The sequence below is a fragment of the Oryctolagus cuniculus genome, chromosome 19 (genome assembly GCF_964237555.1).
Source record: "Oryctolagus cuniculus chromosome 19, mOryCun1.1, whole genome shotgun sequence".
In the NCBI taxonomy this organism is placed as follows: domain Eukaryota; kingdom Metazoa; phylum Chordata; class Mammalia; order Lagomorpha; family Leporidae; genus Oryctolagus; species Oryctolagus cuniculus.
This window is the reverse complement of record NC_091450.1, coordinates 33,079,876-33,092,743: the sequence shown is the minus strand read 5'-3', so window position 1 is coordinate 33,092,743 and position 12,868 is coordinate 33,079,876. Positions and strand designations below refer to the sequence as shown.

General features: G+C 69.5%; 2 protein-coding genes and 1 non-coding gene across 6 annotated transcripts in view; 2 read left to right on the top strand and 1 right to left on the bottom strand.

Annotated features, from left to right (window-relative positions):
* Nucleotides 1-1,190: 1,190 nt before the first annotated feature.
* Nucleotides 1,191-4,553, top strand: RAB26 (RAB26, member RAS oncogene family). 2 transcript variants are annotated; one of them, XM_017340382.3, is made up of 9 exons: nt 1,191-1,585; nt 2,104-2,214; nt 3,348-3,389; nt 3,467-3,533; nt 3,623-3,675; nt 3,765-3,830; nt 3,914-3,970; nt 4,038-4,135; nt 4,218-4,553. In XM_017340382.3, exons 1-9 carry the CDS (start codon nt 1,391-1,393, stop codon nt 4,318-4,320), a joined length of 792 nt encoding a protein of 263 aa, XP_017195871.1. In that variant the 5' UTR covers nt 1,191-1,390; the 3' UTR covers nt 4,321-4,553. The 2 variants fall into 2 exon arrangements, with proteins under 2 accessions (XP_017195871.1, XP_002724256.1); XM_002724210.5 differs by having other exon boundaries at nt 1,201-1,585; nt 4,059-4,135.
* Nucleotides 4,554-4,848: 295 nt separating this feature from the next.
* Nucleotides 4,849-4,930, bottom strand: LOC127488861 (small nucleolar RNA SNORD60). Its single transcript, XR_007916722.1, has one exon. It is a non-coding gene; the product is annotated as a small nucleolar RNA SNORD60 (small nucleolar RNA).
* Nucleotides 4,931-5,444: 514 nt separating this feature from the next.
* The window catches only part of TRAF7 (TNF receptor associated factor 7), a 14,869-nt gene continuing 7,445 nt past the window's right edge, over nt 5,445-12,868 (top strand). For 2 of the 3 annotated variants that reach the window (XM_051839536.2, XM_051839532.2), the window contains exons 1-4: nt 5,445-5,585; nt 10,781-10,913; nt 11,037-11,094; nt 12,244-12,335. In XM_051839536.2, coding sequence (XP_051695496.1) covers nt 10,854-10,913; nt 11,037-11,094; nt 12,244-12,335 — 210 coding nt within the window. In that variant the 5' untranslated portion in view covers nt 5,445-5,585; nt 10,781-10,853. Of the gene's footprint in view, nt 5,586-8,807; nt 9,163-10,780; nt 10,914-11,036; nt 11,095-12,243; nt 12,336-12,868 lie in introns of those variants that run through there. The other variant, XM_051839533.2, reaches the window with a different exon arrangement.

Genomic DNA, 12,868 nt, shown 5'->3' with positions numbered 1-12,868 from the left:
GTAGCAGGCCTGGGCGGGTGGGGGTGCAGGTTCCTAGAGGGAGTCTCCAGGCTGCTTCCAGCTGCAGGTCTCTGGGGGGTGAGCGTGGGTCAAACCCAACCCGGCACAGTTCAACGCCCTGGAGCCCGCGTTCCAGGGGCACGCCCGGCCCAGCCGCCTCCCAGACTGGTGACCCCGAGAGCTCCTGCTCCCATCGGCACACGGGGACTGCAGCGGCACCCCGCCCCCCAGGGTGGTTTGGCAAATGGCACAGCCTGGAACACTACAGTACTCCATGTGGGGTGGTGTTCCCCGCCTCTGCTGTGCGGGGCTGGGCCAGGTGCCCGGCCTCCCTCCATCTGTGCCCTCACAGGCCTCTGAGCCCGAGAAGCAGCTCAGTATTGGGGATATGGGCGCTGACAGCTGGGGAGGATCAGGCCCCAGAAGGCCAGGGGTCCTGGCTGCACCTGGCGCATCTCCAGGCACGGTCCCCAGAGGCACACCAAGAAGCTCCCTGTCCCAGGGCCATCCCCACCCCCGAGATGACCACTTTGGTCTCACTCTCTAGACCCAGGGCCGAGGTGGGGGTCCTGGGACAAGTGGGGGGTGTCAGGTGGGGGACCAGCTTGGGGCTTGGCAAATCAGCACTGGCCACCGTCCAGCCAGAAAGTGGGAGTTCGGGTTAGCTGCGGCCCCCCCATCTCCCCGCCCCATGGGAGGACGCCCTCCGAGCGCCTGCTGCTTGCTTTGACACCCCAGTTCCTTTCACCCCCCCCCCCCCGCGGTCTCGGAGGCTGCAGCCCAGCCGGCAGAGGCGTGGGGAGAGCCCTGCGCTCCAAGGCGCGCGGGCCGCGTCTCGCCTGATACCCAGCTGAGCGCGGAGTGCTCACGCGCAGCCACGTCCAGGTGTCGGAGCCTCCTGGACTCACCTGACCTGCGGGGGCGGGAGAGGCAGCCTGTCAGTGCCCACCCACGCAGGGCCTCTGCTCCGCGCCCGCAGCTCGGGACAGGCCCAGGGGTGGGGGTTCACCGGGCTGGGGGCGGCGCACAGCGCGCTCAGCCGGGCCTACCGCTCCGCATCCCGGTCCAGGCGGCGCGGCGGGGGTCAGCCCGCAGGGAGCACCTGGGGGTAGGGCCCAGGTCTCCTGACCCGCCCCCGGGGCGGCCGGGCTCAGCTGCACGACCCCGCCCCTGCGCGGTCATTGGCTGCGGCGGTGGGGGGCCGGGCCTCAGTGGCTGCACAGCCCATGGGGTGGCGGAGGCGGGGCGGGAGCCGAGCGCCCGGGATGCCGCCGCCGCCGCCGCCGCCGCGGGACAGGTTCGGGTCCTGGTCCGGCTGGGCGCGCGCGGGGTAAGGGACGGCTCGGGGGCGCGGCGGCCGCAGCGTGAGCGCATCGAGCGCCTGCTCGCCATGTCCAGGAAGAAGACCTCCAAAAGCAAAGGGGCCAGCGTGGCGGCTGCCTCCGCAGTGCCCGCCACCAACGGGCCGCGGCCGGCGCGCCCTGGGACCGCACGCCCGGGTCCCAAGGCGCCGCCCAATGGGCCCCCGCAGCCCGGCCGGCCCTCGGTGGGCGGCGGTGGCGACTTCTACGACGTCGCCTTCAAGGTGAGCCAGGCACCCCCGCACGCAGGCGAACGCAGCAGGTGGCGCCCGGCCCCGAGCCAGGCGGGGAGGGGACCCGGGGAGTGCGAGTCGGCCTGAGCGGCTGACCACGCGCGCACTCACACAGCTGTCAGGGTCTGCCCCCCAACCCCAGGGAGCAGGGCTGCAGCGACAGGAGCCCGGCAGGTGCACCTGGGCATTTCCCATATGCTGCCTCCCCGCATACCCGGGGGCTGTGGATCACCTCCCCTTTGGCAGAGGTTCGTCGTCAGCGGGAAGCGCTGAGCACCCCCCCAGCACCCCCCAAGGCAGAGGCTGTGCGATCTTGGCAAGGGTGGGCAGGCCCATCTTGGGGTCCGGGGGACTTGAGGGGGTGGGGCGAGGGCCCGGCTCTCCATGTCCCCAGTGTTTGATTCCTCCTGAGCTTTGCTAGGATGGGTGCCCCTGGGGGCTGGGGCAGGAGAGCTGAGGCGGGCCACTGTCCCAGAGGGGTGGCGAGGGCCGTGTCCCTTCTGCCCCAGGTGATGCTGGTGGGGGACTCGGGCGTGGGGAAGACCTGCCTGCTCGTGCGCTTCAAGGACGGAGCCTTCCTGGCCGGGTCCTTCATCTCCACCGTCGGCATCGACTTCCGGGTGAGAGGCCGCATCCAGCCCCCACTGCCCTGGGCAGCTTGGGACCCCACGTGGGGTCCTGGCTGGGCCACCCCAGCCACCAGGCTGCCTGCCTTGACCCGTACTGTGGCTGACCGCTGCCTGTGCCAGGGCTGGCAGACCCTTGGGGCCAGACTCTGCCGTGGAGGTGGGTACTGGTGCTCCAGGGTGGCCCAAGTACCAGAGGCCAGCGTAGCCGCCAGACTGCCCACCCAAGTTCTGCAAGGCTGGTGGCTGTGGGGACCGCCCTGCACCCTGGCAGCACCCCCACCCTGCGCCTGCCAGTCTGGGTGCACGTGCCAAGGTGCTGGTGTTCTCAGCACATCCTGAATCTGCATTTTTCTCACCCTTTAATTAGACCCCGTCAGGAAGGCTGGGAGGAAAGGGGGGCTCCTGCGGCCCGGCGGGGAGTCCACAGCCCTCTGGGATGCAGCAAGGGGCGAGGTGCAGAGGGCCTGGCCCCGTTCTCAGCCCCCTCAGGGCCGTGGGGCCGGTGAGGATGTGAGGCTGTTTGGTGTGCACCCATTGCAGGGTGCCAGGAGGCGAGGTGTCCTCCCGGCACAGCAGATGGCTGCGCCTGGCTCCCCGGAGACCCAGAAGCACCCGGCAGCAGGAGCCGGGGGAGGAGCTGCAGGTTCCAGCTGCCCGGGGCCTGCGGGCAGAGGCCCCGCCCCTTCCCCGTGGACGGGCGCAAGCCTGGCTGCGGGAGGCCCCGCCCTCAGCCTGGGCCAGGTGTGGTTCTCAGCGCTTTAAACACAGCAGCTCCCCAGGCGCTGGAGGAGCCAAGGGACAGGAGCCCCGGCCACTGCCACTTGCAGATGACAGAAGCCAGTCACGGGCCTGGGGCCGCGTCATGGGGGACTTCTAACCCAGCTGCCAATGGCTTTCAGCAGAGCTTGGCAGAGTGGGGCACTGGCCACGTTGCAGAGGAGGGCAGCCAGCACTGGCCTGAGGGTCTGGGGGATCAGGAGTGGGGGGCTTTCCAGGGCAGCAGTCTGTGGGCCCAGAACTGGCCATGACTGGTCAGAGGGCAGCAGCCAGCATGTCCAATGCTGGGGTGGAGCCAAGCAGAAGGGGCTCACCCGGGGGTGCTCACGTCCCCGGTTCTGTTTCAGAACAAAGCCCTGGACGTGGACGGCACCAAGGTGAAGCTGCAGGTGAGGTGGAGGCCAGTCGGGGCAAGGGACACGTGGTGGTGGTGGGGGGCGTGTGGCCTGACGCTGCCCGTCCGCAGATCTGGGACACTGCCGGCCAGGAGCGCTTCCGCAGCGTCACTCACGCCTACTACCGAGACGCCCATGGTGAGCCCGGGTACCGGGGTCCAGCTCCGGGGTGTGGGTGACCAGGAGCTGGTGGCGTGGGGATGACCGCACTGTCCCTCTGCTCCCAGCGCTGCTTTTGCTCTATGACATCACCAACAAGGCCTCCTTCAACAACATCCAGGTCAGTGTCCCCCTTCCCAGCCTGCAGGCTGAGGGCCCCCGGGTGGGGAGGGCCGGCCTGGGGACCCCAGCACCACCTCCCGCCCCCAGGCCTGGCTGGCTGAGATCCGGGAGCACGCCCAGCACGACGTGGTGCTCATGCTGCTGGCCAACAAGGTGGGCGCTCGGCTCAGACCCGGCAGCGTGGGGGGCGTGGGAGCCGTGGGCTGGCGTCACCAGCACCCCTGTGCCCGGCCCAGGTGGACTCTGCCCATGAGCGTGTGGTGAAGAGGGAGGACGGGGAGAAGCTGGCCAAGGTGAGTGAGGTCAGGGCAGGGCAGGGGCGAGGCGCCGGGCAGGCCGAGCGTCCAGGCCGCCCCCCAGGCCACCGCCCGCTGTTTGCAGGAGTACGGGCTGCCCTTCATGGAGACCAGCGCCAAGACCGGCCTCAACGTGGACTTGGCCTTCAGGGCCATTGCCAAGTAAGTGCAGGCGGCCCCACGACCCCCAGGCAGGGCCTGCCGCCCCGAGCGGCCCTGCAGCGTGCCCACCCCCGCTGTCCAGGGAGCTGAGGCAGCGCTGCATGAAGATGCCCGGCGAGCCGCGCTTCCGGCTGCACGACTACGTCAGGAGGGAGGGGCGCGGGGCCTCCTGCTGCAGACCCTGACCCCGACTTAGCCGCCGAGCTCCCGGAAGGCCGCACGGGCTCACCACGCGGGGCCATCGCTTCCGGGACCGGGCTTCCACGCGGGAGGGTCTCGGAGTGCCCGGCGCCCCGCGCGCGCCACGGCCGGCACAGGCGACGACGTGCGGGGCCCCGCCGGGCAGGTGTGCAGCCCCCCGCCGCTCTGTGGAGCGCACACCTGTCCCCAGCCCCAGCGAATAAAGCGGTTTTCTGCAGTGTCCGTCTCATCCATTGCGAGGTCCAGATCCTGGAGCCAGGCTCCGGGGCACCTGGCGTCGGCTTCCCGCCCCGCCCCCACGGCTGCGCAGGACTCGGAATAACGACACGCGGGAGGAGAGGGCTCGGCACCCTCGCTTTATTACCGGGCTACCCAGACACACGACACACGCCCGCCTTACCGCCGGGTCCCGCCACGTCCGCAGCCCGCTCCAGGCGACCCTGCAAATGCAACAGCGGCCGGGTTGAAGCCCCCCGCGCCCACCCGCCCACCCACCCACGGCGGCGCGGCTCGAGCCTCAGCTCCGCGAGGTAATCAGACTGCGCGTGCAGTTCTCATACGAGGTGTCAGAAATCAAAGGCCTCATCACAGGCTCGGCGCCGCCCCGCGCAAACCCCAGGCCCGGGCCGGCCTTACCTGCAGCGACGGCGCGCAGGGCACGGAGGGGGACCCCACGCCGGGGCCGGCGACCCCCTCCACTACCCGGAGAGGCGCCCAGGCAGGCCCACAGACAGCAGGCAGCCGCCGACCGGCCTCGCTACCCGACCCCAAAAGAGCGGGTGCCGGCACGGCTCAAGCATTTATAGAAACTGCCCTCACCTCTGTGATTGGGCAACCTCGGCGGAAGTGCCCGCCTCCTCTCGCCGCTGATACGTCCCGCTCTTGTTTCCACCAATCCTGCCGCGGCATTTCTTTCGGAAGCGCTCGGACCGAGACCCGGAGCTCCGCCCCTTTGCGGAGGCTATTGAGCGCAATTGTGAGCGACGGGTGCCCACAGCCAGTCAGACTTCAGCCTGCAACATAGACAGATTCCGAACCTGCCAATCCCGCCCCGAGACAGCAGGGCCGCCGGAAGTCGTAGTTCCCGGAGCGCCGCGCGTCGGGCGGGGAGCCGGGGAACTACGAATCCCGGCGGGCATGGTGCTGGGGCGCTTCCGGCTGGCGCGCCTCGGCCCTTTCCCGGCCGGCGGCCGAGGGGGCAAGATGAAGCGGGAGGGTGGCACCGCCGTTGTCCGGCAGCTGCGGGCGGGTGAGTGTCCGCGCGGTGCGTCCGGCGCGGGGCCCGGGCCTGGGGCCGCGCGGCGGGGCGCGATCGGACGCGGCAGGGGCCGAGGCGACGGTCCGGCCTGGGGGGGGGCGGGGCTGAGGAGGGCCGGGCTCCCGGCGTCCACCTGCCTGCTCGTCGCTCGCTGCACCGCCTCGTCTCTGTGTGTGCGTTCCCTCTTCCTGGGCGCTGGGCCCTGCTGTAGGCGCCCGGGAGGCTGCGGGGAGCGGGCCCCCATTCTGAGCCCCTCCTGCGCTGCGGGGTCCCCGCACCCGCGCTCGGGGACAGTTCGGGCCGGGTCGCTCTGTGCGTTGCAGGATGCGGGGCGGCACGCGTGACTTCCTGCTGCGAGCGACGACCCCCGCTCCCCGGAGTTGTGACAACAGAAATGTCCCCCCCGGGGGGTGGGCAGCCCGCCCGGAGCCCCTGGTTTAGAGAGAGGGGACCGAGAAGGGGCAGCGTCGCGCGGAGCCGTGGCGGCGTCCGGGAAGGGAGAGACAGGAAGCTGCGAGATGAGAACTGGGCGCTCCTGGACGCCGATGGAGATGCACCCGGGTCGGGGCTGGAGGCAGAGGCCACCCAGGCCGGCCCGATCCACGGGGCGCAGGGTGTGGACCTCACTGTTTACAGGCGGGCCCGGGGAGCTCAGACTCCCGCTGACCTGTGCAGGGGCGACCCCGGGGGCTCCCTGGGGAGGAGGCTGGGCCCTCCCCACGCGCACACACACAGGCCCCCTCTCCTGGGGCTGCCCAGCCCCAGCCCTGGCCTGGTGCGTGGCCGCCTGCTGCCTTGTTCCTTGTCCTTGGGCCTTTGCCTCCGGGATCCCTTCCCTGAGGGCCAGGGTGATGGGCCTGACCCAGCCCCCATGTCGTAACCCCGCCTCTGCCCTGTGCTCTCACTACAAAGCTCCTCCCGGAGTGCCAAGGTTCCCAAGTCCATCACCCGCACCCTGCAGGAAGCCGGAACCTCCCCGTGACGGGCGGCCGGCTGGGAGGGAAGGGCCCGCGGTGACGGGCGGCCGGCTGGGAGGGAAGGGCCCGCGGTCGGTACTGCAAGGGGCAACACCCACCGTGGCCCATGGAAATTGCCCTGGGGACCAGGGGGCCTCCCTGACCAGGCTGGCTGGGAAACGCCGGAGCCACGGGCAGCTGCGCCCTGGGTTCGGTTGCCCCCTGGCTGGGCGTGCAGCCGGCTGCGGTGTTCCGTGGGCATGTTGGTTTTCTGGCAGCACGGCAGGAAGCAGAGGGGTCAGCGGACGTCCCACCATCAGCTCCCAGAGAGCAGCTGCTGTCTGCAGGGTCCACGCCACAGCTCCTTCCAGACCGGGGGTGGGGTGGGGTGGGAGGTGTCCATCCCTAACCCCTTTGTAATGAGAGACCCACGGCACGGGCACACAGCTGTTGCTGCGGCCGGGGTGGGGCTGGAACCCAGGTCTGTCCCAGTCAGTGTGTGGCTGTGTACCTCACACCTCTCAGTGAGTGTGTGCACGTGTGTGACGTGTGTGGTGTGTGTCTTGCTCTGGACCTGGGTCCCCAACCAGGCCATCTGGCTCGTGCAGAGGGATACTCCACGATGCCCCCAGGGTGCTGGTCCCAGGGCAGAGGCATGTGGACGGTGCCACCAGATAGGGCAGGGGGAGGAACGGGCAGGGCACCCCGGGTGCGGGGAACTGGGGTTCCAGGCCCCAGGGAGGTGGTGTTCCGTGCCCAGCCTGGAACACGGTGGGTGGGCGTGGGCAGGGCTCTGTCCCCGTGCTTCCACTGTGTCTAGGCCTGGCCGGGGACGTGTGTGCCCCAGCGCTGCGCGGCAGCAAGGGGAGGGACGTGGCTCGGCAGCGTCTGCTGGCCCTTCCCGAGACAGCCAGGAGCAGGCTTCCCGGCTGCCCCTCCAGGAGCCCCTCTGTAGCTGCCCTAGCCCGGGCCAGGGCTCTGGCCACAGACAGCCACCACACACGGGGAAGGGACTAGGGTACCGACGCAGGCCTCCAGGGGACCGGGTGGGTGCAGCACAGGGCAGTGGGTTGAGGCTGGGCCTCCAGCAGGGGGAGCCGTGGAGGGGCTTGGGGGCCCCCGGGGTTGCAAGGAGGAGGCTGCGGTGGGGGCCAGTGTGGTTGTGGACGCTTGGACCGCGGAAGGCAGGCCAGCCTCAGACCCCGGCCGCCCAGCTCCTCCGGGCAGGGATGTCTGGGGGCCCAGCGCCACACCCAGGCTGTCTGGGATGGGGACATCAGGGGAAGTGCGTATGGCTGTGCTGTGGCCGCCGGGGCTGGGCGGTCTCCGTGTCCCCCGGGGCTGGCTCCTGGCAGTGAGACCAGCCGCTGACCTTCCACGACCCTGGCAGGCAGGGCCGAGCCCTCCCAGGACCCCCACCCGCCCTGAGCGGGGGCCCCTGGACTGCCCACTCCGCTGGCTGCCTAGTGAGACACTTGACCCGGGGCTCTTGCGGGTGTGTCCAAGGGAAAATGCGCGGGGACTTGCGGGGGTGCCTCGGCTGAGCACTGGGCTCCCCCCGGGGAGCTGCTAGGAGAAAGGGGTGGCCCCACCTCCCCAGGAGAGGCTAAGGCAGGTGTGGTGGGACAAATCCACACAACCTCTGATTCCCCCTGGGCAGTGAGCGCCCTGCAACCCCTCAGAAGTGGGCGTGGTGGACAAAGACCCCTGGGCCCGGCCCAGACGTCGGGGAGCAGAGCCCAGGTCCTGTTTGCACACTGCTGACCGTGACCCTCCCTCGGATGGGCACGCGGTCCTCGGACTTGCCGGGGTGGGGCGGTGTACCAGAGCTGACGGGGAGAGCGCTTTTCAGCCCTCTCTCCATCCCCTCGTGGGGTTTTCTGGGTTCGGGATGTGGGGGGCGCCCACTTCCCTCCAGCACCGGGGACCCTAGGCCAGGAGGCCCGTCTCTGCAGAAGTCTTGTTCTCAGCAGGCTACAGCACAGGGCCCGGGGGGGGCGGCCCCCACCCTCTGGGGGCCCAGGCAAGCTGCGTTCAGCCAGGCCCAGCCTCCCTGGTGTCCCGGCCAGCAGGAACGCTGAGCGTTGGATGTGCTTCCCAGGGTCTTGGGCCTGCTGCCTGGAGCCCAGAGGGAGGCTGTTATTGGGAAATCCAGCCCCTGGGGGCCAGGCCGCGAGATGCCTGGGGCTTCTTGCTCAATTCCGAGATGCTGGGGGGGGGTGCTGTGGGGGTGCGCTGGCCTCCTTCCCGGAGTCCCGCCCACCCAGCCCTGGCTGGGGCTGAGCACTGAACCCGTGTGAACCGGGAAACGGCTTCCCAGGCGGAGCTGGGTCCCCTCCCTCCTTCCCTGCTCAGCCCGGCTCTCCAGCACCGGCCAGTCCCCCACTGGCCCCGTCCTGCTTTGCGTGTGGCCCTGCGTGCCCGTCACACTCACCCCCACGCGGGGAGAAGTGGATGCCTGTTCTCCCGCCCCCTGCCTGCACTGCGCTCAGGCAGACCCACAGGGCTGCAGGCCGCCCGGGGTCCCGGCCCCCTATCCGGCTGTCACTCCCTGGAACTCAGCTGACCTTGTGGCCCTGGAAGCTTGGAGCAGATGGGTTTGCAAAAGCCAGGTCAGTGTGTCCCAGCGGCCTCCCTGTCGTCCCCTGCCCACGGGCGGTGGCAGGAGTCGGGCTCACCAGCACAGGCAGGGTGGTGAGCGCGGCCCTGGCCACTTCCTGGGAGCTTCCTGCTTAGTGAGGAGGCGCTGGGGCCGACGGGGGCTGGCCAGGGCGCGGCTTGTGCGCAGGCCACCTCCTCTGGTCCTGCACTGCGCACTGTGAGAGGACACTCCAAGAGCCCAGCTGGGGCTACCTGGAGCCCACCACGGAGTCACAGTTGGGCCCTGGCGTGTCAAGTGGGGTGGTCTGTTTGGTCCTGGCTGAGACTGGTGCCAATGGGCAGGAGGCAGCGGGTGCCGCGGAGCCCTGGGTAGGCCCTGGTGTGGCGGCTGCCCCAGATGCAGCAGGAGAACGTGGCTGGAGGAGGGAGGCCCCATCTTCCTGGACCTGAGGGCGCTCTGAGCCCGGTGACGGCCAGCTCCAGTCTGGAGGTGGTGGGTTTAGACCTGTGTCCCAGAGGCCGAGGGTGGGCGGGGCCGTGGGTCGGGATGGGTCATACTGGATGACCATACTGAATGACCCCGCAGTGGGTGGTGAATGCCATCTCCACAGCATGTGGACAAGGTGGACACTGTAGGGGGACCAGGTCAGGAGGGCGTGGTGGAGAAGGTGCCAGAACGCCTCGCCTTGTCAGCTCTCTCTGCACCGTCTGGCTCGGCCCAGGGCTTGGCAGGCATCCCCGGTGGGCCTGTCTGCAGCATGTTCCCTCTCCTGCCCCTTCGTGGTCCTGGTGGCCCCTGAGCTGAGGCCTGGGCTGCTGGGTGGGCTCCTGACGGCCATGCCACCCTCCAGACAAGCCAGTCGCAGCCATTGCTCAGGCTCTGGAGGGGGCGCCTGTCTGGACGGCAGGTGTCCCCACGGGTCATGCACCTGGACTCTGAGGCTGGGCACTGTCTGCAGTGGACGGCTCCGCCGCAGGACCCTGTGCTGGATGTGACCGCCTGGCTGTGTCTCCTTTGCTCTCAAATGTTGTATAGTGCGGTGCCGCTGAGCAGCGTGCCCCAGGCTCACCCCAGCCTGCCCTTCCAGGGACTGTGGGGCTGTCAGCGGCACTTGGATGGTTTCCATGTGCCTTCCCCCACCGCCTGCACCTGTGAACCCGAGGCCCGTGGTGGCCTGAGGAGGGTCTCCTGTGGCTCCGGCTCCCTCACCCCAGTAGTCCTGTAGGATACATCAGTGTCCCCGACATCCTGCAGCCCGGGGCTGGCCGGGTCTCATGTTACCTTGGCTGTTCGCCGTGAACCTGCATCCCGCTGTGTGTGCCGCACCTTTGGCTTACCCCAGTGTGCTGGCAGAGACCCCCACCAAGGCCCAGCTTTGGCCCTGGAGACATTTGGATGGACCCAGGACCGAGGGGAGCAGACAACATAGGTGGTGAAGCCCAGGGCCAGGTGCCGCTGTGGGCCCATCTGTATGCCTGGGGCCTGTGCAGCGGGGAAGGAAGGGGTGGGGGGGGAGGGGCTCTGCCCACTCTGGACCCGCCGAGCTCACGTCGCTGGTGGAAGCCTGCCCTGAGCCGGACCCACCCGCGTGGGCTCGCCCGGTCTCGGACTTTGTGCTCCACCCACAGGGGTCGCTGCCCGAAGGCCCTAGATGCCCCCACAGGGGTCGCTGCCCGAAGGCCCTAGATGCCGCTCTAGAGCATGACCTCGGGCAAGAGCGCCCGCTACAGCCGCTTCTCCACTCCGGACAGCACTGCTGGGGTAAGGGACGCCCCGGGGTGGGCACGCCAGCCTCCCCACCTGGCGGGCGCTGCAGGCGGGGCCTCCCTGGGTCCGCCCACATTCTCGCCTGGGCAAGGCGAGCACCCTCCGTTCTCTCTCCAGACCAGAATGGAAACGACCTTCGGGCCTGCCTTTTCAGCCGTCACCACTGTCGCGAAAGGTGAGCTGTGCACCCTGGCCCAGTCCTGCCAAGGCCTGGGGCCCCGGGCTGTCCGGTGTGTGCCTCGGGCTCTGCTGCGGCGGCCTGCGCCTGCCCCCTCCAGGGAGCGCTGCCCTGACTGCCTCCGTCCACAGGCGCAGTGTCCCTTGTTACCGCGACCCCAGGCTCATCCCCAGCCCCAGGCTCCCAGCCGGCCTCTGGAAGGGCGCGTCCTCAGAGCCCCAGGCCAGCCCCGTGCAGGCAAGCAGGTCGCAGGGAAGCGGCGGGCTGGGGCTTGCGGCCCCGGCTGCCAGCGAGCTTTGGGATCGCCCTCCGTGCCTTCCACTGGACAAAGCTGGCGCGGGACCCCTCGGCTCTTGGGACGCCCTCTTCTTCTTAGATGCTTTTCCTGAGGGATTAAGAAAGTGAAACATCACGATTCTGCCACCCAAGAAACCACTCCTCAGTCCTCCCCGCCCCCCCGCAGCGGCCACGGGGCACCTGTCAGGGCCTGCCTGGATGGCAGGCTGCCTCGTCCGGCCTCGTTACCGTGGGGAACCTGAGGCCCAGCCAGGCCTGGGACTTGGGGACATTTCCATCTGGCTGAGGGAGTGGGCCTCCCGCCCCTAGACCGCCACGGGCAGGCTGTGTCGGGGAAGCCCTGCCAGGGTGAGCTGGGAGGGGTAGGGGCAGAGCCGGTCCCCGCCTCCCACACCCGGGAAGTGGCGTGAGGACCCAGAGCCTCAGGACGCAGTGGCTGTGCCCTCGGCATCTGTGCCCAGCGTCCTCTGGGGACTGAGCCATCAGAGGGTTCACCGGGCAGGTTACCTTGGGCCCAGCCAGGAAGACGTCCCGAGGTCCTGCCACGTGTCCTGGGACCTGATGGCTCAGTGGCGGTGTCTCGGCTGGGACCCTATCAGCCTGGGGTGCTTGTAGAGCCCACGAGAGATGCCCTGGGGAGAGGCAGGGCTGGGGGAGCGTCCCGCCACAGGGGCAGCCGGTCCTGGCTTAACCTTGGGAAGCAACGCTTCCCCATCCCATCCCTGCCCCCTCTCCTCCCCATCACAGCCCTGGGGAGGGTCACGAGCTGGAGCCGGCCCCCAGGGCCCCGTGCCTGACAGAGCAGACCCTGCGGCACTCCCCCACACCGCTGGCTTCTTCTCTCGGCAGCTGATGGAGCCAGCACGTACAAGCAGCACCGCAGGACGCCTTCCTCCTCCAGCACTCTGGCCTACTCCCCACGCGACGAAGAGGACAGCATGGTGGGTCCCCACCCTGCAGCAGCCCAGGAGCCAACTGAGCTGGGCAGGCAGAGGGCAGGGACAAGCGTCCAGGTCAGGGGAACAGTACACTGGACCCTCGGCTTGAGCGCAAGGTGCCAAGTCCACAAGACTACGGCTGGCGGGGGGGGCGGGGGCAGAGCGAGGGCGCCCGGGCGGAGGCCGTGGCACCCGCAGGCCAGGAGCAGGCGCGTCTGGCTTCAGCTTAAGAGATGGGGGAGCAGCAGAAGGTTCCTTCAGGAGGGCAACAAGATTTAAAAAACAAATCACGCTTGGGAGGCATCTTCCACTGAGTAGGAAGCAAGCGAGGTCCTGGGTGCAGGCGGGAAGTTGGGGGGTCCTGCTGAGGGGGGACGGCCACGGCAGTGGGGAGCGGCAGGTGGACCCGAGCTGGGCCTACCGGGAGCTAGAGGAGCCCCAGCCGCTGGCTGTGCGGGTGAGTGAGAGGTTCGGAGTGGTTGGGGCAGGCTGCTGGTGCAGAGCCCTGTGGCCAGGGTCACAGTGGCTGTTCCCTG

What these genes read in the sequence shown, in the direction of transcription:
- RAB26 (XM_017340382.3), top strand. Translation starts at nt 1,391, where the DNA reads ATGTCCAGGAAGAAGACCTCCAAAAGCAAAGGGGCCAGCGTGGCGGCT. An exon ending in TCTACGACGTCGCCTTCAAG is followed by an intron (nt 1,586 to 2,103) that starts GTGAGCCAGGCA and finishes CTTCTGCCCCAG; the next exon opens with GTGATGCTGGTGGGGGACTC. An exon ending in ACGGGGAGAAGCTGGCCAAG is followed by an intron (nt 3,971 to 4,037) that starts GTGAGTGAGGTC and finishes GCCGCCCCCCAG; the next exon opens with GCCACCGCCCGCTGTTTGCA.